Below are 22,070 nucleotides of genomic sequence, written 5' to 3' on the forward strand. Positions count from 1 at the left end.
TTATTTCCTGGCCTCTATTCCTCCTGGGTAACTTTGCTTCTTCTTGTTCTAGGGCTTTCAGGTGTGCTGTTAAGTCACTAGTGTGAGATTTCTTCAACTTCTTTATGTGGGCATTTAGTGCCATGAATTTCCCTCTTAGCACTGCTTTCATAGTGTCCCATAAGTTTGGGTATGTGGTGTCTTTATTTTCATCGATGTCTAGGAAGTCTGTAATTTCTTTCTTTCTTTCTTCCTTGACCCATTGGTGATTCAGCTGAGCATTATTAATTTTCCAGGAGATTGTAGGCTTTCTGTAGTTTTTGTTGTTGTTGAAATCTAACTTTAAACCATGGTGGTCTGATAGAACACAGGAGGTTATTCCAATTTTTTGTATATGTTGAGATTTGCTTTGTGGCCGAGTATGTGGTCCATTTTAGAGACGGTTCCATGGGATGTTAGGATGGAATGTTCTGTAGATATCAGTTAAGTCCCTTATTTCTCTTTTAAGTTTTGATTTTGTAGATCTGTCCAGTGGTGAGAGTGGGGTGTTGAAGTCTCCTACTATTAATGAGTGAGGTTTTATGTGTGATTTAAGCTTTAGTAATGTTTCTTTTACATATATGTATGCCCTTGTGTTTGGGGCATAAATGTTCATAATTGAAACTTTATTTTGGTGGATCTTTCCTGTGATGAGTATGTAATGTCCTTCTTGATCTTTTTTGATTGATTTTAGTTTGTTGGATATTAGGATGGCTACACCAGCTTGCTTCTTAAGACCATTTGATTGGAAAGACTTTTCCTGGCCTTTTATTCTAAGGTAGTGTCTATCTTTGAAATTGAGGTGTGTTTCTTTTATGCAGCAGAAAGATGGGTCCTGCTTTCATATCAATTCTGTTAGCCTGTGTCTTTTTATAGGTGAATTAAGTCCATTGATATTAAGGGATATTAGTGACCAGTGATTGTTAGTTCCTGTTATTTTTTGGTGGTAGTGTGTGTGTACTTCTCTTAAGGTATTCTTAAGGTCTCTTTCTTCAGCTTCTGCTACCTTGTGATGTTCAGGTCTTGCTGTTGGAAGAGGGCTAGGTTCTGGTGATGCTGTATTGCTCTTTATGTTGTTGTATATACTTCTGCCTTGATGTCTGTCTATCTCCTCCTCTAATGGGTATAAGAGGTGCCAGTGTCTGAGTGAGTTGCTGTGGTAACAGCCGTCCAGGTAGTGGGAAGGACGATTGAAAGGAGGGTGTGACATGAGCATGACTTCGCTTCCATGTACGACCATTGTGTGAATAAATGCTAGTGAGGAAAAGAGATCTGTTTCTGAGATAGGGTTCTGAAATGGTTGTCAATGTTGTTATCACAGATAGTACTCTATCTTGTATATATAATGACATTCTAGCTAATCTCAATCATGACAGACAAGGGTGCCGATTCCTGCCATGTGGTAAAAGCCAGTATGGCGTGTACGGACTCTGAATGTGCTCTTGGGAGAGCTGGAAGGTGGTTCTCCCAGGCTCTGTGGGGGTGACTTGCGGGGAACCACACCGGTGCTGTTATGGTTACCTGCATCAGGGAGGGGAAAGTGGCCTGAGGTGGAGCGGTGCCTTTCCCTTCTTGTTGGCATCTCTAACCCACCTCATGCTGTGTGTGTAGTAGAAACAGCCTCTTGCCTGGCTGTGGATGGAACACTGGCAAGCCTATGGTCTTCAGTGGTCTTCAGCCTGATTCCCTGATTTTATAAAGATCTACTCCTCACCTCCGGTTCCTGGGGTATTTGATTCTCTCTGTTCTGAGTCTTCAGCATTCTTGTTCTTACACCTGGGGTGTAGCCTTTAGCTTTTAGATTTTCTTGCTTTGATGAGTCAATTAGAATTTACCTAATGCTAATTTCTTTTTTTTTTTTTTTTGCTTATAGTACTTCCACTCATTTATTTTATTGAATTCCCTTTAGAAATATATTCATTAGTCTACAAGTTTTTGGGAAGCAGATGTAAATGAATTAAGTTAATAAAAAGCAATTAGATAGCATAGTCTGAAGGGCATTTTAAAAATGAAGTTTTGTTTATGAGTAGGAGTGTTTACTATACTTATGTATGTACTCCTAGTGCATGCCTGGTCCACACAGAGGCCAGAAAATGGCATCAGATCTGTTGGAATGGAGTTACAGATGACTGTGAGCCACCATGTGGGTGTTGGGAACCAAAATGGAGTCTCCTGCAAGAAAAGTAGTAGTCTTAACTCCAGCTCTTAGGCCTTAAAAAATGAGGCTATAGTTTTGTTTTCTTTAGTGTCTGCTATGAAGTTTATTGATGTTATATGTAGTCTAACTTGCAATTTCTCAAGGAAATTCAACAAACCCATGGCTGGAAACAGCTTATGATAGTTTCTCTAGACTTCAGTTTCCTTATGGGTGGTCTTGTTTTCAAATATTCATCTTTTTTTTCTGTGGTGGCACACAGTTACTGGAAATGGTTGGCTTCTCTTCATCAGGACCAGTGAAAGTGTAGGGTAAGGACTCTAACAAGTGAAGAATAGCTTTTGCTTCCTATAGCTTAAGGGGAACCTGGATTTGTGAAGTCACTTAGGATCTTACAGTTAGTGATTGAAGAGACAAGAGACAAGAGAGACGGGAATCTAGATCTGTCTCACTCCACTGTCCAGCCCCCTCACTAAATGGGCCACAGGAGGCATATCACACAAGCTGGGTCTTGTAAGAAAGGAACCCCATATCCCTTTCTTCACATTCAAATAGAAGGCCCCTGGGAGCAGATGCTTGGCAGTCTTGTTTCCAGTTGTATCCTCTGTCTTCTACACAGTGGCTCATGTGAGATGTTCAATAAAGCTGTATTGAATTAAAAGAAAAATAATCATGAACTTATAGAGACTTGTTTAACGAGATAGACATTTAGGTCAGGTTTAAAACATAGACTTTTTGAAAATATTTTCTAAAAAAAAATACAGTATCCATAAATGAAAAATATGTGTCCTAAATAGATCAGATATATGTTACTTTACTTAGCAATAGGTTTCTATGGTAACATCATGTCTCTTTTATAAAAGAAAAATCTGAAAATAAGTATTTCTGAACAGTCTAACTGAGCTCATATTCTTGACAATGCAGACTAATGCAGCTACTCTCATTTGTGGAAGCATGGAATGTTGGCATGCCTTTGGCCTTTTTGCCGAGTACACTGAGGTCTGCTCACTCATCAGAACTGGAGGTGAAGTACTTGAGCTGGGCACTACAGTCTCATATCTCTCCTCTTCACTGTCTCACTCAGTGTGCCAGCAGCTTGCTGAGTACTTCCACTGAGGGGCTCTTTGGAAATAGCAGTCTCATCAAGTTTAGGCAATGAAGCTCTCAATGTTTTTCATAAAAATCCAGATGATGAACTTTACATAAAGAAACAAAGTAGAGAAAATAAATACACCCATTTCTTTTTGTCCATCTCTTGTGATTTTGCAATTTGTCAATATTTTTCTCTGCTTTAGAGAACTGTCTCTGATATTTAGTTATTTTGCTTGTGTGTGTACATGTGTGGTATGTACATATGTATTTGTGCACTTACATATGAGGATGTGCACTTGTGTGCCTACATGTGGATATCTGGCTGTCATCAGATCTCTTCCTTGTTTATTCTTTATTTTACTGGGTTGTGATCTCTCTTTGAAATGGGAGTTTGCCCATTTGGCTAGTCCAGCTTCCTAACTTTACCCCAGTCCTCAGGGATCCTGTCTCATGGCTGCCAGACTTTGATGTGGTTACTGGGGACCTTAACTCTGATCCTTAGGCTTGCATGGTAAGTGCCTTATAGCCTGAACCACCCTCCGAGACCTCTTTGCTGTTTTTTTTATTTTGAACTAGGAAGTGTGGTCTCTGCTGCACCTATATCCTTGATGGGCAATTCTGAAATTTCTTACAGAGGATAGAGAGAGAAGCCCAGGAGTCAGCTTCCTCAGTGTGGCTCATTGATATGAGCAAATCTCATAGGAACCGCTGCGTTCAGTCAGTTGTGCTTCACTCCCTCAACCATTAGTCCATTGTAGGTCCACGCATCTCCCAGCATACCTGTAGGCCTTTTACCTTCAGGCTTGACATCCTGCTTATGATGCCCTGTCCAGCTAGGCACTCATGAAGGAACGGGTGAACGTTTGCATGCTTGCCCTTCTTGCTGTCTTCCCGGCCCTCTTCTCCATGCCTTTTCAAGCTGTCTGGCTCACAGGAGCATCCTGTAACTCTGAAATCATACCGTCAAGTCAATTTTTTTTTTTTTTTGTAAACTCAGCCAACATACTCTGTCAAGTGCAGTTCTAAACATTAAAAATTCTTATCTTTCCAGAAATGTGGGCCCCTAAAATGGAAGTTACCGGAGTTCTAAGGAATGGGTGTTTGAGAGAATGCTTAAGGGAAAATTGACTTCAGTGAATTTATTGAGCAGTGGTACAACACTGTACCTTCTGGGCAGTTAATGGATTTTTCACGGTAATTTTGATCAGATAGAGCATTTACTTGCATATTGATTTTCAGTGCTGCTGTTGCACTTGGGACCTTTATTCTTTATGGTTTCTTGTAGAGAGACAGAGTGTGAGTGTGTGTGTGTATGTGTTTGTGTGTGTTTGAGCATTTGTGTATGTGTATCTAGCATTCTGACAAAATCATAAGATTATTGAGGAGACAATTTTAAATCTTCCATATAGCCCTTAAGACTATAATACTTATTTAATAATTAAATATCAGGTAGTAAAAACTAGTATAATATATATAGTATTAAAATGATGTAGATTATTGTGTAAACCATTATATATATATATAAGATATGTGTTGTTGTTGGCTTGAGTTTAGATCTTGTATTCTCTTCAAGGCCCATATGTTATAAGCCTGGCCACCAAGGAAGTGGGGCCTGGAGGGTGGTCCTTAGTTACTGGGACTATTCCTATGAAGGGCGTGGTGGGACCTGGCCTCTTCTCTCTATTGCTTCCTGCTGCTTTGGTGTGCCGCCATCCACTCCTACTCTGACATGCTGCCTCACCATGAGCCCGAATCAGTGATGCCAATTGATCACAGAGCAGAACCTTCAGTACTATGGACCAAAGTGAATTTTTTCTTTATGAGTTAATGATCTTGAGGTGGGGAGATGGCTCAGTGGGTAAGAGTGTTTGCAGCGAAAGCAAGAGGACCTGGGGTAAAAGCTGGCTGTGACGGCGTATGTTTGTTACTTCAGCATTGGGAGATGGAAACAGGTGAACCCCAGAAGTGTGCTGGCCAGTCATCCTAACTGGAAAGGAAGGGGAGGGGAGGGGAGGGAAAGTATGATCAAAATCATTACAGAGTACTATCAGTTACTTGTGTTCTGACTGAAGCTTATTAGTTTGCTCCATCAATTTTTACAAAAAACATTTCCCAGTATAATGAGAACTCTGCTTCTTCTTCAAGTACTATGAATAACCAAGCACATGCACAAACTTACTTGAAAATAAATTTCACGTTCAGTGATTGACCCTGTTTCCAATAATAAGGTAGAGAGTGAGAGAAGAAGATGTCAGACATAGTCCTCCAGCTTAAGCATATGGATGCATGGGTACACATACCTGCACATACTTGTGTACGTACATCATACACAAATAAGTTAATTATCTGACATTTCATGATACTGACTAATGCAATGTCTATCTAAAAGTAATGCATGCATGTTATCAATATGTTAACATTCTTTTTATTTAAGACTTATTAGAAGCATATATGTAACCTATGTGTAAACTGTAAATGTTATATGCAGGGTGAACAATGGCACCCAAAGTTGACAGTGAGCACTGTGAGGATTTTTGTGATGACTTTGTTTGGGGAGATGCTGTGGGAATCAAATTTGTGTTGAGTATATCCTACATTTTGTGCTTCCCATGTCACATGACCCAATTTGCACTTATTTGAGGGTCTAAGCCTGAACCTTGACTTGTGACACATGCATGGTATTAGTGGGGAGAGTCCTGATTTCTGAGGAAGAATGATTTTTTTCCTTTAAGTGTCCTGTGATCAGGGATAATTCTAAGTTCTATTTCACTTGGGTTGTATTTGCAGTGTAAAAGTTCCCAGGGGTCCTAGTGCCCTGCTCTGTACTGGGGACTGTGTCTTCAGGCTGTAGTACCCTGCGCTTTGCAGACATGTGTATGTGTAAGCAATGCCCAGCCTTAGCATTGGAGCAGGCTGTGTTCTTGTTCCAGGTTTTGGGTTGCAGCCTGTGGCCTGTGAACAGCCGCTATGACTCATATCATATCAGGAGCTCTGAAGTGTTGGGAACATTTTTAAGAAATTCCCTCTCATCAGGTTAAAATTATGAAGTGCATTGAAACAGGCAGAAAAGATGAGCAAGTGTACCTTTCTCAGTGGTCAGTTTTTAGAGGCCCTGCATCTTCTGCTATCATTGAAAGATTTCATAATGCTGAGTTATAGGGAACTAGCAGTAATATGAATGTGTCTTCTACCCAGAAATGAAACTGTATTTTGTATTTAGAGTGCAATTGATTATTACCCTCTGGATATTTACCACTTTTGCATAAGTAAATGCCTTTCACTTTCCTGGTTGCCTATTTTTGTATGCCCCTTGAATTCTCCTTTAAAGTGGTAGCAATATTTTACAGATTTGATTTGATAGTTAGTCATGAACCTTTTGCATGCATTAATTTTGTATTTTCATGAAACATGATTTTATCTCTTTTAAAAAATTGTCCTTTAGCATGAGGACATTTTCAAGATTTATATATTTTTACTTTATGTGTATATGAGTGCCTGCATATATGTATGTGTACCATGTGCCTGTGTGGTGCCCAAAGAGGCTGGAAGAGGGTGTTGGATCCCCTAGAACTGGAATATTTACATGGCTGTGAGATACCATATGGGTGCTGTGGCCAAACTCTGATCCTCTGAAGTGCAGCCCATGCTCTTAACCTCTGAGCCATTTCTCCACTCCCCAGAAATGAAGGACTGGTTCAAGTGACCGATGTATATCAAGTAGTTAGGGTTCTGAAATGTTTCTATTAATCTGAACAGTTATGGCCTGAGATCCTCGCTATTCAGTTATCTGAATAGAATTTGGAGGGTTATATATCATTTTTCCAATAATGTTACTACACCACACTACTTTCAGATAATTTGATGGATCTGAGGACTGTAAAATTGTTATGAGTTCACATGAAATGGTCTATTAAATAATTTGAAAAAAATCCATCTGGTTTAGGCTGCAACTGAAATCCCTGAGCACCACATCCTGCTGTAGGTTTGCATTTCAGTATTTTAAATTGACAAAGAAACACATTATAGCTTCCTCTGGTATCCTCAGAGTCTGGTAACAACAGTATCTATGGAATTCTGGAATTGTTGGATACTGTAGAGGTGGCAGATGGGAGGAAATAATCATAGGAAAACCAATCAGCATATTATAGTCAACTTTACAGTTAGGAAACAAGAGCTGCTTCCCTGTATTAACCACTGTTCTCATCTCACAACTGGCAATGAGAGTCAGCCAGAGGCCTCCCTGTTCTGGTCAAAGACCTTGCTGCATTTGAAATTCATGTCATATTTCATAGCATCATTATTTTGCTAAGATGATAAGAAATAACTTACATTTTAGATATAGAGGCTAGGATATTCTCTGTGGGATATGGAAATAAGAAAGTCATATGAATACAAATAGCTGGGAACCAGAGAAATATGAAAGTCATTATGCAAATACCTGATCAGACCAGTCTGGGTTGTCTTCCATAGAGACTGCAGAGATACTTTTTCAAGCGAAACAAAAACAAACACAAAAATAAGATTCTCAGACTGTAATTCTTAGAACCAGTAAATGTTGCCTTACATGACAAAAAAAAATCATACAAATAGAAATGTTTGAGATAGAGCATGGACGTGAACCTCAAAGGCAGTCACCGGAGGAGGCAGTATCCCCACACAGCAGGGACTGGAGTGACCCAGACACAATCCACGAGTGCTGGCTGCCATCCAACGCTGGAAAAAGGTAGGGATGGATTTTCTCCTCCAGCTTCCTCAGAAAGTATCACCTGGCAGTACTGTCACGGGGTGGCAGGGGAGTCCTTCGCTCTATCCAGATAAAAGCTGGGGAGAGTCGAGAAGCAAGCAGTGACTTCAATGACGGCCCTGAGTTCCAGAGGCTCACAAGACAAGCTTCTAGATCCAGAGGCTTATAGCTCTAAGCCTTGGATAAAAGAGGCTTATGGCTTCAAGCTTTCGGAGCTGGAGGTTTATTGCTCTTCGTGGTCAAGTTGAGAAGTTTTGCTCTGGCTCAGAGTGCCAGTACGAACTGGCGAGAGTCGCAGTCCCTGAACTCTGGCTGTACCTGAATCTTCAACCTTTGGTAGTGTTCTCAGACTCTTGTAAACACCAGGACCTGCAGTACTCATAGTCTTAGGTCCAGCCATTGACTCATTTTATTTTATTTTTTTAATTTAATTTTTTTATATAATTGACATACCAACCACAAATTCCCCTCTCATCCCTCCTCCTGCTCCCCGCTCTCCCACCTCTCCCCCTGACTTACTACCCCATCCCCTCCTCCAAAAGGGTAAGTCCTCCCTCCCATGGGGGGAACAGCAAAGACTGGTACATTCAGTTGAGGCAGGACCAAGCTCCTCCCCGCTGCATCATGGGTGAGCAAAGTGTCTGACCATAGGTAATGGGCTCCAATAAGCTAGCTCATGTACCAGGGATAGATCCTGATCACACTACCAGGGGCCCCTCAAACAGACCCAGCTACACAACTGTCTCCTGTATGCAGAGGGTCTAGACCCATCCCATGCAGGTTCTACAGCTGTTGGTTTAAAGTTCATGAGTTCCTATGAGCTTGGTTCAGTTGTCTCTGTAGATTTCTCCATCATAATCTTGACCCCCCCTTGCTCATATAATCCCTCTTCCCTTTCTTCAACTGGACTCACAGAGCTTGGCCTGATGCTTGGCTGTGGATCTCCTGATAGAGGGAGACATTATGGGGATAGGGAGAAACCCAGTACTAGAGAAATTCCCAGGAATCCACAAGGACGACCCCATATTAGACTACTAGCAACAGTGGTGAGGGTGCCTGAACTGGCCTACCCTGGTAATCAGATTGGTGAATACTCTAACTGTCATCATAGAGCCTTCATCTAGTAACTGATGGAAGCAGATGCAGCCATTGACTCTGAATGACCTCCTGCCTCCCATAGCCTTAGCTTCTCATGGTTTTGGTCCTCAGTTGCTCCTTGGAGCTCTTCAGTTGTCCCTTAAACTTACAGCTTAGAGCTGTGGGTACAGGGCACACAGCTCTTTCTGGGTCTGGATTTTCTCATGTTCTCCTCACTGCCACTGCTGCTGCTGTCCAGGATGGAGACCCCAGGGTCTTGTCTGCTCCTTGGATAGCACCCACATGTTCTACCTGTGATAAAGGCAAGTATGCAAAGAGACATTTGGGAGAAGCTTTTATTGGCATAATATTGAATACCAGTGTATAGTGCACAGGAGAAGAGGCTCCCAGATAAAACCAAAAAGTGTGGAAAACAGACTGCTTATTTAGCCAGAAGAAGGGCACAGAATACTAGTACTCAATTATAATTCCACCAGTTAAAGCCTTACATAAAGCCTGATTGCACAAAGCTTGAATAGGGTTGATCAGTCAGAAACCTCAGATAGGTACAGCCTCCTACCTGTCAATTATAAGCTTTTTTCTCAGTCTCTACTGGAGGTGTGCTTGCTGGTCCCCTGTGGTTGATAAAAACTTGCAGAATAATTGCCAATGGATACTTGGAGCATCATCAGCAGGGTGATGTTGTGATCACTGAAGTTTGTTAGGTTGAAATGGTCAATATAAGAGCATAACTCTAGGAGGACAAGAGCTATGATTTTCTGGAGATAAGTATGAATGACCTTAGCCTAGGAACACATAGTTACCCCAAGTTCCATGTTCCAATGTGGTAATCATTGAAGCTTTTATAGTATCAGAACAGAGGAGGTTATAAAACAGGGCACTTTCAAGACTTATTAGTGGAAACATTAGGTAGCCCTGTTACAGCAAAGCAGGGTAAACTCTGTGATAGTCCTTGGATGCTATATGACAGCATTTTTTTCCTTTTGGATGACTGGAAACTATGGGTCTGTTTGTACATTCCAAAGGATTTACCTAATGATTACCTTAGTGTTGGGTCAGGTACAGAGGGAGACAATAGGTGCCTGTTAAGGGGCTAAAGATACCTTCAGACAGTTTGGCTCTTGAGTCCCACATCCTTGAAGTTCTCACCAGCTTGCAAAGTTTCAGCAGAAGGTGTGGTCTTCTCGGGAACTTTCATTCACAAGTTTTCCATGCTTGCTCAAGCTGGAGCAGTTGTGACTGAAGCAAGACCTCCTGGAGTGGGAGCTGCAACCCCAACTGTTCTTGCAGTGTTCTCTGCTGTTGGAGTGGGGTTTCTTCAGGGAGAGCTTGGAGCATTGAAAAGTTGCCGAAGGTGGGCTGCCTCATTGGCAACCCCCTGCTTCAGACAGCCTCCACAAGGGAACAGTCTGGCAGCTGTCACTCAAGGGCTGAGTTGCCAAGACAAGAAAGGTTTGTTGCTCCAATAAAGGAAAACTCCACAATATTAAAAGGTACTTTTATGACTTAGAAAATTAACATTAGAAGTGTAACCCATGGCAAAGACAGAACTATGTCCATTTGATGTGCCTGGCTTTAGTCAGACTCACGAGTACTGCCCTGACTGAGACTTAATACCTACAGAGATATGGGAAAATATATTATAGCTGTGGTGACTTGTTACTGTTGCCCTGGAAACTACTGAAGGTTTTTTTTTTTTTTTAAATCTGGACCTGACAAAGTTCTGCTAAGCAAAAAACCTGAACATTTTGGGGAGATGGCATTGGAATCGTGTGATGAGCCAAAGTTGGAGGAATTTTGAGTAGAAAAGCCTAGGTTGTATTAAAATGATTGGTAGAAATGGCATGTAAAATACTCTCAGTGAATGCTCAGTAATAATTGGGAAATGTAGTAGAAAATGACTGTATTGCATTATACAACATGTAACTTGCCATAGGTAGAATATTATTAGAAATATCAACAGCAGTGTTGGTGAGGGCTTAGAAGGAAATTAGGAATATTCTGTTGGAAATTTGGGGTGGGGGGGAATGTCAAAAGTGTGGCCTGGTTTTTCCTTATTCCTTATAGTAAAGAAAGAAGAAAGGAAGGGAGGAAGGAAAAGAAAGAGATAAATTAAGAGAACTGTTAGCAGAGGAGCCCAGAACATTTTAACAATGAGAGAAACATTGATGCTTTGGGGGAATTCTTAGCACATTCAGATTGAAACGGTTTCAAGAAGAGGAGACTAGCAGCCGTGACCTTCTATTCACAACTTCCCTGTGACGATGCTACTTGATAGTTCTTGCCTGTCCTTCACAGAGTGAGGGAGGCTAAGCAGTGGGGGAAGCAGACAGTTAACATTCAGAACACTGACTTGCATCAACCAGATAAGAATGAGGATAGAGTCTACTTGCAGAGTGCTTGCACTGGGTCCAGTCTCATGGTTAGGATATTGAAATGAAACTATTATAGGGTAGACTTGGAATTTCTCTCATTGTTAAAATGTTCCCCGTAACATTTTGTCCTGATTCCTCAGTTCAAACATTCCGTATATACATGAAGAGGAAGTTGCCATGAAGCCAGAAGTGGGAGACAAAGTGGATCTTAAGTGGGCAATAGTAATAAATGGTCTGTTTTTATATATTGAAGGATGGCAGTCTTCTGAGGGAGGTGTGAATTAAGCCTCAGAGAGCCTCATGGCTATTTAGTAGTGTTTGAATGATGCATTATTATGCCTTCTGTTAAGTTTTAAGTAGAGTGAGAATTAGGCCAATGGAAGTGATTGGCTTCTTTGAAGCACTTGAGACATGGCAGCAGTTGACTTCCTCACGTCACTTTGTCCTTATGTCTGTAAATCACTTAGAGCTCAAAAAGCCTATGAAGGAGATATGGAAAGTGTGCTGTGGTCTTCTCAGTAGATGAGAATGATAGTGTTGAGTACCCTCTTTTCACCAGACCTTCAATGCCCTCTCTACATTGCATGGTACAGTTTTGATTGATGAACTACTGGTGTGGGGGTGAGGGAAGAGGGGTGAGACCCCAGGAGAGGGAACAGTTTGGAAACAGGCTTGGAGGCCCTTTGGGATGATAGAAAAACCCAGCTCACCAGTTAGAATTGGCTCTAACAAAGGCTTGTTTTTGTGATTGTTTGCAGAAAGATTACCACTTTGAATATACAGAATGTGATAGCACTGGCTCCAGGTGGAGGGTCGCCATTCCGAATTCTGCAGTGGATTGCTCTGGCCTGCCTGACCCAGTGAGAGGCAAAGAATGCAGTATGTTGTGATTTTTTGACCATTTGTTTTCCAGATTAAACCATAAACTCATCATATCAGTTCTAGGTGCCATTATAAGGAACATCAGAGACCTAGCAACAATGTATATGTAGTGTTGATATCTAGCAAAACAATAGTCTTTCTTAAAAAATATTAGTACTCTTTGTTTTATTTGCATATATCTATCTATGCAAGTATGCATGGAGGTGCAGGTGTGCTCCAGTGTGTGGATGGAGATCAGAGGACAACTTGACTCTCTATTTCTACCATGTAGCTCCTGGGTATGAACTCAGGTCATCAATCTTGGCAGTAGGTGCATTTACTAGGTCTTTCTTGGGACCTCATGTCCTTCTGTCTGAAGTGCTTAATGAGACATGGGCAATATTCAAGGATGTCATTTAAAAAATATCTATTTATTCTCTTATTTGAAATTATGGAGAGAAGATTGACAGACTTTCTCTTTGAGTTTTAAAATAAATACTTTTAAGTTGGATAAAAAATACATCACTTAGAATTTCTCTTTAAGTGATAACTTTTGAGTTGTTATTAAGTATATTCATATTCTTGCCATTCAACATCACCACTGCCCATAGAGCTCATCTTGCAACAGATTTCTTTTTGTTAGCCACAGAAATAGTTTATTTTAATTATTTTAAGTATAACTTGTAGAGAGACGACTGTAGGATTGCTAATATTACATACAATATCTCTTTTCAATTGGAAATTAGAAGGCTTGAAATTCAGCTTTTTAAATTAACACAGAGAGATGTCATCAAATTTATTTTTACTTATAAACTACCTTCTAAAATCTTTTAGTTTAGTCAGTTGGAAGTGTATGCAGTAAAATAGGCCAACCATGGCCATGGGTTCTAGAGCTGGCAGAGAAACCACTTCAATTTTCTTGTGGTCTTCCAAAAGCTATTTATAGAAAGCTTCTGTTTCCAAATGAATGAAATGGATAAGCAAGTTATTAAATGGGTGAATGATTCCTTTTTTTTTTCATACAGTGTGTCTGTTATGAGTTGCAAAAAATTAACCATCAGCAATAGATACTGTGGAGAATGTAGTGGTTCAATGTATGAAGAAAATCAGAAAAAAAAATCACCATTAGTTCTTGGTGACTGATTTTAAATAAATGCAGAGAAAACCTGAGAGTCCCCATGGTCAGGTGATCTACCAAGAGTCAGAAGAGACAGTGGGGTCAAGAGAGAAGTAGGTGCCACTACTTGGGTCATGGCAGTCACTGGCACAGGACCTGTTCTCAGTGAGAGCAGAATGTGGTTGAAGGGAAACAGAGCCTGAGTAACAATGCTGCAGTTGGCTTATTGCAAATTTGTTTCCTAGAAAATCTGTAGTGTTTCTGGCCAGTACTTTTTATCCTGGGGCATAATTCCTTGGCTCCCTGTAACCAGCTTTGTTTGTAGAGACTATCTAGCTATTCTAAATGTTTACTCTATGGGTAGGAAGTGTGTTGGTTTGGGCTAGCTCTGGCTGTCCAGATTAAAATGGACTATAGTGGAGGATTCTACACCATAGGACTTGGTAGTCATTCTAAATCAGGGCATTCATCTCCTGGAAGTCATAGTTTTAGTATTTATCAGTACGCTGTGAATTATATGGGTTAGCCAAGGGCTCCTAATTTTGTTAGAAAACTCATGCCTAAATAGGAGTGGTTCCTACATGAATATTGCAGACATTTTCCAGTCAATATTTTTATAACATTCCATAGGTAAAGATTTGAATTTACTTTTTTTTCATTTTGTTTATTAAGAATTTTTTTTTTCATTTTACACACCAATCAGAGATCCCCCTCTTTCCTCCTCCCGTTCCCCTCAGGATTCCCCCCACCAACCAACCCCTCATTCCCCCCTCAAGAAGGCATGGGCCTCGCAGGTGGCAGCACATCCAGTAGAGGCAAGTTCAAGCTCTTCCCCCTGCCTCAAGGCTGCACAAGGTGTCCCATCATAGGCAGTGGGTTCCAAAAAGCCCATGCACCAGCGATGGATTCTGATTCTACCGCCAGGGGGCCTCCCAAGAAGATCAAGCTACACAACTGTATTGCCATGCGGAGGGCCTAAGTCCAGTCCCATGCAGGCTCCACAGCCATTGATCCAACTTTCATGAATTCCCACTAGTTTGGTTTGGTCATCCCTGCATGTTTCCCCATCATGATCCTGATGCACTTTCTCATAAAATCCCTCCTCTCTCCGAGTGGACTCCTGCAGAGCTCCAGGAGTGAATTTACTTCTTCAATAAGAAAACATTTCCAAAACTCTAATAGTCAAGTTTCTTTTAATTATAATTACATTGAAAATGATACTTATTTAAAAAATAATACATAATAGGTGGGACATTTTTTATATCAGCTTTTCGTCTGAAATCTGAAGTTGTCAGTGCTCCCACATGATATCTATATATCTATACTCTCTCTCTCTCTCTCTCTCTCTCTCTCTCTCTCTCTCTCTCTCTCTATATATATATATATATATATATATATATATATATATATATATATGTCTTCTGGCAGTTGTTGGTCTGGCCTTAGATATTTTTTTTTTGCTTTTTCTTTGTTATGGTAAAAGCAGGTTACTTCAAAGCTCACAAACTCAGTTAACAGATCTAATTAACTAAGAAGTACAATTGTATCATATTATGCACATTGTTTATACATTCCCAATCTTTAGTGCCTAAGATTATTGCTGATCATAGCTACCATTTCTTATTGTGACCTTGAGACAGACATGATTGGTGCTTAGAGCTGGATGTCATTATCCTATCCTATCTTTGATTATCTCTGGAATATTTATATATGCATAATAAGATATCTTGGGAAGTCTAAGCACCTAATTCGTTTGTATTTTATATATTTCTTATATGCCTTACCTGTAGTTACTTTTATTCAATACTAAAAATTTCTTGTTACAGGAAGCAATGCTGTAGAATTTTCTCCTTGTGGTATGTCAGCATACTCAGAAAATTAAGATTTGGGAGAATTTGGGCTTTTCTGATTAGGAGTGTGTAAGCTGTAGCAATCTTCTCTTTTACTGGAGGGAAAACACAAGCTTAAGGTGGTGCAGTAACTGCCCCCAGCTCTGGCTGTGGCAGATCTGAGACTCCACTGCACATGTATTCACTCCAGAGCCAGCTTCTCTCCACTGAGGATGTGGCCGAGGTTCTTTTGGCTCTGTTGGCACCCAGCAGTTGGCTCAGACAGGAAAAAAGAAAAAAAAAAAAAAAACAAATTTAAAAAATGGAAAATGGCAACTTCAAGTAAGTCAAGGGGCTTTAGAGCAGCGGCTGTGTGGGACATGATTTTCTCAGATCCTAGTGTTCCGAAATAGCAGCAAACCCAGATTTGGGCCTTTGTTGAAACTGCTATAGGTTCTTCAAAGTCTAATCACACAGATCTCTTCCCATTTAAAAAGGGGGCAGTAGAAGAGGCCTTTGCTGAGGAATATTCACTCATCAACTGTAAACTTATCCAGAAAATTGGGTTAACTCTGCTATACATTTGCTTTCCAGAAACCATCTGGAAACAAGTTGCAAAGCTCCTCCGGGAGAGGTTGGTTAGGGAGCAGTCGTGTATCAGCCTTTGTTATGTTGAATTCCTGGGTATATGTGATTCCAAAGCTGCAGGGCGCTGGAAAGGCAGGGAGAGACCTCTGCTAAAGACGCTGGCTCCAGTCTCTGTTGTGCCTTCTGCAGTGGAGAGCTGGTCAGTTTCCTAGTGCTGTACCACACACCGAGGTGACCTTACGGCTCTGCATTCCCCTGGAAGCTCCGGCTCACTCACTGGAAACTTGGCTGCTTCTTCCAAGGCCCTGGTCTGCACCAGTCTATTATCTGTAGGCATAATCCACCACCAGAGTCCTGCAGGTAGCATACCATTCCTGAACCACTGCCCTCTTCATCCCAGCCTTAGAATGAGAGGTGGTAGCTCACTCTAAGCCTGGCTGCTTCTGTTGGCTCATTTCCCTCTTTTATCCTTGAGGCAGTAGAATTTCTAAAGTACTTCTTAAACCTTGGGATTCCTTTGATGGTCTTAGATTGTCAAAAATAGCGGTCATCTTTGAGCAATTCCCACTGCAACTACACACCCTGTAGAGAGCGGCCTTTTGACTTCACACCTAAGCTCAGAAGTGAAGGGTGAGGGCCTGGCTCTCCTGGGAGATGAGAAGGAGAAGAGAGTTTCATCTTTACATGTTTTTAACGGGTCTAAATCACTAAGGAAGAAAGGAATATATCTGTTTCTTTTATATTCTCGTGCTTTTTCGTGAGGAGGGCATATATCATTTATTCCTTACTCTTTCAAATATTTCCAAACCCATAATTTCAAGAACGGCCTTAATACATCATTTTCTAATTGAGAATGGCTTTCAAAATATTCCATTCAGAAGGTAACTACCAAATCAATTTTGTCTTCTGAACTTTGTTTAATCTTGTGCTTCCGTATTGATATAAGTCAACTAATGGCATGTAGAACATATACAATCAAATACACATGTATAAAATGTATATCATGTAAGTAGTAAGCATGTGTGTATAGTTTCCTTTTGTATTTTCCACATAGGAGCTAAGGAATTAATGTGACTTTAATGAGATACAGTAACTTTTATATAAGTATGCATGCATATGCTTATATTGTGATCTTTCAATGATTGTAAATTAACACTCATTTTACTTGAATCAATAAGTGCTGTGGTCAGATTAGTTTTACAAATCTTTGGGTGCATATTTTTCTCATTCTTTTCTCAAATCTATTTTAAGACTCATATCTAATGGTTTTTAAGAAACACTCAGCATTATATTAGACAGATATTCTATTACTTGTAGAGGCAAAGAGAAAATTGTGTGTGCATGTGTGTGAGATTAAAAACAGAGAGAGAGATGACAACATAATTATAAGCATCAATACAACAGAAAGATGGAAAAATTATAACTATACTTAACATCAGAGCATTTAAGTATATAAAGCAAACATTAATATATTTAAAGAGATAAATATAAGCAATACAATAATATTAGTAGACCTGTATCCCATTTGTAGTAATGAAAGACTATCCTAAAAGGAAACCACTAGAGAAAAGTAGATTTGAACAGTCCTATAGGCTAGATGGACTTAACAGGTATTCAAAGAGTGTTCTATTCAATTGCATTATGATATACACACAGAAGCATGAAAATGTCAGCACCTAACTGAGAAAACACAAGCCCCAGGTTCAGAGAGACACGTGCTTCAAAGGAGCCAAGCAGAGACTGAGAGAGGTCAGCTCATACCCTCATCTGGCTTCCATGTATGAATAATGACATATGTACCCACACGTGGAAACATGCACACATATACATACACATATACATCTTTTAAGAAATTAATGGAGGGCCAGGTGTGGTAGTTCATGTGTGTGATACCAGTGCTTGGGAGGCTGACACAGGCAGATTTCCATGAATTTGGAGCCAGTCTGGATTACACAAACATTCCACGGCAGCCTAGGTTGCAGCCTAGGTTGCAGAGTAAAATACTATTTCAAAGACAAAAACAAAAGAATTGATAAAGAACATATAGACTCTGTATACTATCTATACTGTCTTTTAAAAGTTAAGAATTATGTCATTGTTAAAAGTGTGGATGGTCCTGGAAGTCATTATACTCACTGAAACATGAAGGACACTATGGAAGCAGAGAGACAAACACTGCATTCTTACTTACTCATGAAATCTAAACCAGTTGAACTCACAGAAGCAGACAGTAGAATGGGAGCATGTTAGTAAAAATGCTTAATGTTTTATTTAGTCAGGAAGAATAAACACCAATTATTTGGAGTGAGAGATATGTTAATTAGCTTGATTCAGTATTTTACCTGGTACATGTACATCACAGAATCACTTTAATTAACATATATATGTAATTGCATTTTGCCAATATCCATTAAAATCTTAGAGAAAAAATATCGCGCTTGAAAACAGTAAACTTTATACATAGTTAGTTATGCTATGATTTAATGCATCTCATGTAATTTCCTGTAAGTTTCTCTTACAACATTCTTGCACTGGTATTTTGATAATGGCCTTTTACAGATGGTATCTAGCTTAATCTCCATTCTGAAACTAACTTGTTTGTCCCTGAGGAAAAAAACTCCACAATATTTATTGAGCTTTAATTCATTCAGTGAAAGGCCTATTTTTGAATATTACCATGTTTACTGATGAGGATATAAAACAGTGAAAATACTCATGTCTTCAGAGACTTTCAGCAAGAGATAAGTAAATAAAGCTACTTCAAAAGAGTAGTGAAGAAGGCCTATGTTATGTAGGATGACCTCACCAAGGAGAGAAGGTGCTCATGGAGTCAAATGTATGAAACAGATGTAAACTTGTAGTTCAGAGTCATCAGTCATCAGCTGAGCAACTTGGGAAACTGTTAATCTGTCATTGGTTCATGTCGGGGAAACAAGCATCCTGATTTAGAGCTATAATGGGATTTAAGCTCCGTGCATTAGGTACCAGTCGTGTTAATTCACTGAGGAACTCTGAAGTGAATTCCGAAGTTCTTCTGCTTGATGATATGCTGAGTGGAATGGGTCTGGATTTTCCTGAGTCTTCTGTGAGGGCTGCAGGACTACCTTTCAAGGGCAATGTGAGCAAGACAGAGATTCTGGTAAATGTCCCAACCATCTCCTGTGTCATGCCAAGGACAGTGGACCTGAAGATAGCCAAGGTTCAGGAGTTATGAGCTGAAATACATAATGTTTTGCCTGGAGTCATAATTGTGCAGTATAATTTAGTAGGAATAATAGCTGAAGCATTTAGAATAAATGATCTTTGTTGTATGGCAGACACAAATGTAAATGCTAGATGTGCATGACTTAAATTCATTTAGTCATTACAACAACCAAAAAACTTTTAAACAGAAGAGCTGAAATAAAGCCTGAAGACACAGATCAGTCACAGTCAGAATTGAGATTTGGCATCAATCAGTTGAGCTCCTGGACCATCTTCTTCTTCTCATTTTTAAAAATTTTATTAAAATTTATTTTGATCAAATCCCTTAATTTTCCTCAACTCCTTTGAGATTTCCCCATCTCCTTATCCACTCAACTTCATGTTTGTTCTCTCAAAAAAGAAGGAAAGAGAGAAACAACAGAAAATGAAAAAGAAAATCGAAACAGATAAACCACACACACACACACACACACACACACACACACACACACACAAATACATGCACACAGTTTGTTTTGTGTTGGCCTACCTCTGGGAAATGATTGGTCTTTCTCAAATCCCATCAATACAGAATCACTTTGTTCTCAGCAGGCTTGGTGTGGGAATGCTGACGTGCAAGTCTAGGTCGGACCTTGAGTGTGTTCAGGAGCCTACAAGTGACAGGTGAGAGGCTGGAGTGGCTGGCAGCCTTGAGAGGTGAGATAAACTGTTGAGAACAGTAGAACCGGGCCTATGGCGATAGTGGTGTTTGATGCAGACTGCGGTTATGGAAGCTTATCAGAATAAAAGGTTTCCTAAGGAAGGGAAGGAACTCAGCTCTCAAAACTGCAGTAAGGTTGGAGAGACTCTCAGGAGGTAGACGATGACAGGCGCTTTCTAAGGACAAGGAGTGCAGGGAGCTAAGAGCCAAGGTGTTAGGGCATAAACAGAAGTTGAGAAAGACAATTTCACAGATATCTTGTTTTGCCTCCTGTGGTGCCTCATCAAGTACTCTGAACCTTTTTCTTCCTGTAAACTTGGCTATTCTCTCTCTCTCTCTCTTTCCTCCTCCCTCCTTTTCTGTCTCTTTCTCCTCTTCTGAACCCTAGGCCATCTTGTTCTCAATGAACTGGGACTTTTCCTTTTTCAATAAGATACTGAAGTCAGTAAGCCACAGTAGAATACATTTATACTTTTCATTGTTTTGTAAAGATGAAAACTACCTTTGCTTAGCTTAAAAAGGATGGGATTCTTTTATATATTCTGCTAGTTTAATGAGGGTTGTCTGTGTTTATATCACTCTGTTTTCCTAGTTGATCAGTCTTCTTGTAGTTCAGGAATTTTACCTGAATAACTGTATGAGGATGTGCAAAAGGAGGTGTCCTGTGAGAATCAGTTTTTAGATATCAGAGGCAATACTTTCACTAAATATTCCTTAGAATGGCAATTGAAAGGTCAGCCAGAAAAGACCTTATTAGTGTATCTTTTGTGGATCTCTTGACTAACTTTCATTTTATAAAGTGAGAGGTGAAAATTTTTATTTCTTCTCTAAGGAGTTCACATCTAAAAATTTAGATATTCCAGCTTTGTGATCCACGCTTTCTCTTAATGGAGAGTCAGATGTCATTATTGGCAGGATTTGACTTTTGAGAATACAGTTCTGATCATTTAACTGTGCAGCTTCTGCTTGCACAGTAACTGCACATGTGGCTTCAAGTAGCCTTGCAGCCATGATAGACCTAGAATTCATGTCTTTTGAATTCCAAGGCAAAGCTTTTCCTAATGCTGTCCTGTTTGTTTTAAGTGGAAACAATGGCTTTCTTGGTTCGGTTGTAGTAAAATCTTCTAGTTTCGTGGCTGCAAGCTTCACAACTTGTGAAGCAGGACATTGCTTCTCTTTGATAGAGTCTTCTGTGAGAGCTTGCAGTTATTCAAAGAGGTATACAGTGCTATGCTGATGCTGATGCAGATGTGAAGCCTCAGGATCCATGTCATTACACCTGGGGCAGCCATGAGGTGGCAAAAGTCCTTTGATCATCTTGAGAGAAGATGATTGATTAGCTATCACAGATTCATTTTTTTCTGTGATCAAATCATGCTTCAAAACCAATAACTTATAAATTATAGTGGGGCACTAATGAAACCTGTTAATGTTTTTGCTCATTTGTTCTTAGGGGAACAAATTCTATTCAAAGAATTTTGATAAATTGTCTTCCATGATCCTCATCCTGCCTTAGATTGAACATGATAGGCAACTGACAATCACTTCCAGCCTTCCTTGGAGGGAAAATGCCTTCTTAGGATAAGTGGACTGTTGCTAGTTAAAAGGAACAAGTATTCCTTTAAGCCAAGGGAAGCAAGCTTCCTGTGAATCAGAGCCATGACAAAAAATAGCCTGTTTCAATGTAATGATTTGGCTTCCTCCTACCTCACTTTCATCTTTGCAGAATGAGAGAAAGCATTATTTTATCTGTTTAGGAATTGTACAGATAAGATCTGCCAGTGAGAGAGTATGAAAGTGCTGTCCTCATCACTGGCTCTGAGGAAGAAGAGAAGCCAGGCATGCTGGGCTGAGAATACTGATCATTTTCTCCCAGACACTCCCTCTCATTTTCCTAGGAGAATTATGATTATAAGCCTGGGAGACAAAGTATTGATTATCTGATGACAGCAGTCAATTGATTAAGTAAGAGGTGGCAGCAGAGTGTACTTTTGGGTCCTATAAGTAGCCGTCATGTCCCTGATTTACCCTTTATCAATAGTGACTATTTTAACAGTCGCAAAGGTTTCCTTATGCAGGAAAACAATTACTATGGCTTTGACAGTATTTATTTTACTAAATGAGACTAATCAATTGAAGAAAAGTAGTTATAATAGTGCTTCTTGATTCTATATTTAGAATTTCTCCATAAATATAAAATTATTTATGCTTGGATATTAACTTAGTTTGACAAATGAGATGGGCTTTATAATGAGTTTAAGCTCAGAGAGATGAGCTGTAACTATAATT

General features: G+C 39.9%; 1 protein-coding gene across 4 annotated transcripts in view; it reads left to right on the forward strand.

Annotated features, from left to right (window-relative positions):
- Elapor2 (endosome-lysosome associated apoptosis and autophagy regulator family member 2) overlaps nt 1–22,070 on the forward strand; it is a 176,666-nt gene that overhangs the window by 80,636 nt on the left and 73,960 nt on the right. For 3 of the 4 annotated variants that reach the window (XM_028862111.2, XM_028862102.2, XM_028862109.2), the window contains exon 2: nt 12,241–12,361. The exons of the other annotated variant lie outside the window; for it this stretch is intronic. In XM_028862111.2, the coding sequence (XP_028717944.1) occupies nt 12,241–12,361 (121 nt within the window). The remainder of the gene's footprint in view (nt 1–12,240; nt 12,362–22,070) is intronic. 4 annotated transcript variants of the gene reach the window in all.

This window comes from Peromyscus leucopus, chromosome 3, assembly GCF_004664715.2.
Source record: "Peromyscus leucopus breed LL Stock chromosome 3, UCI_PerLeu_2.1, whole genome shotgun sequence".
In the NCBI taxonomy this organism is placed as follows: domain Eukaryota; kingdom Metazoa; phylum Chordata; class Mammalia; order Rodentia; family Cricetidae; genus Peromyscus; species Peromyscus leucopus.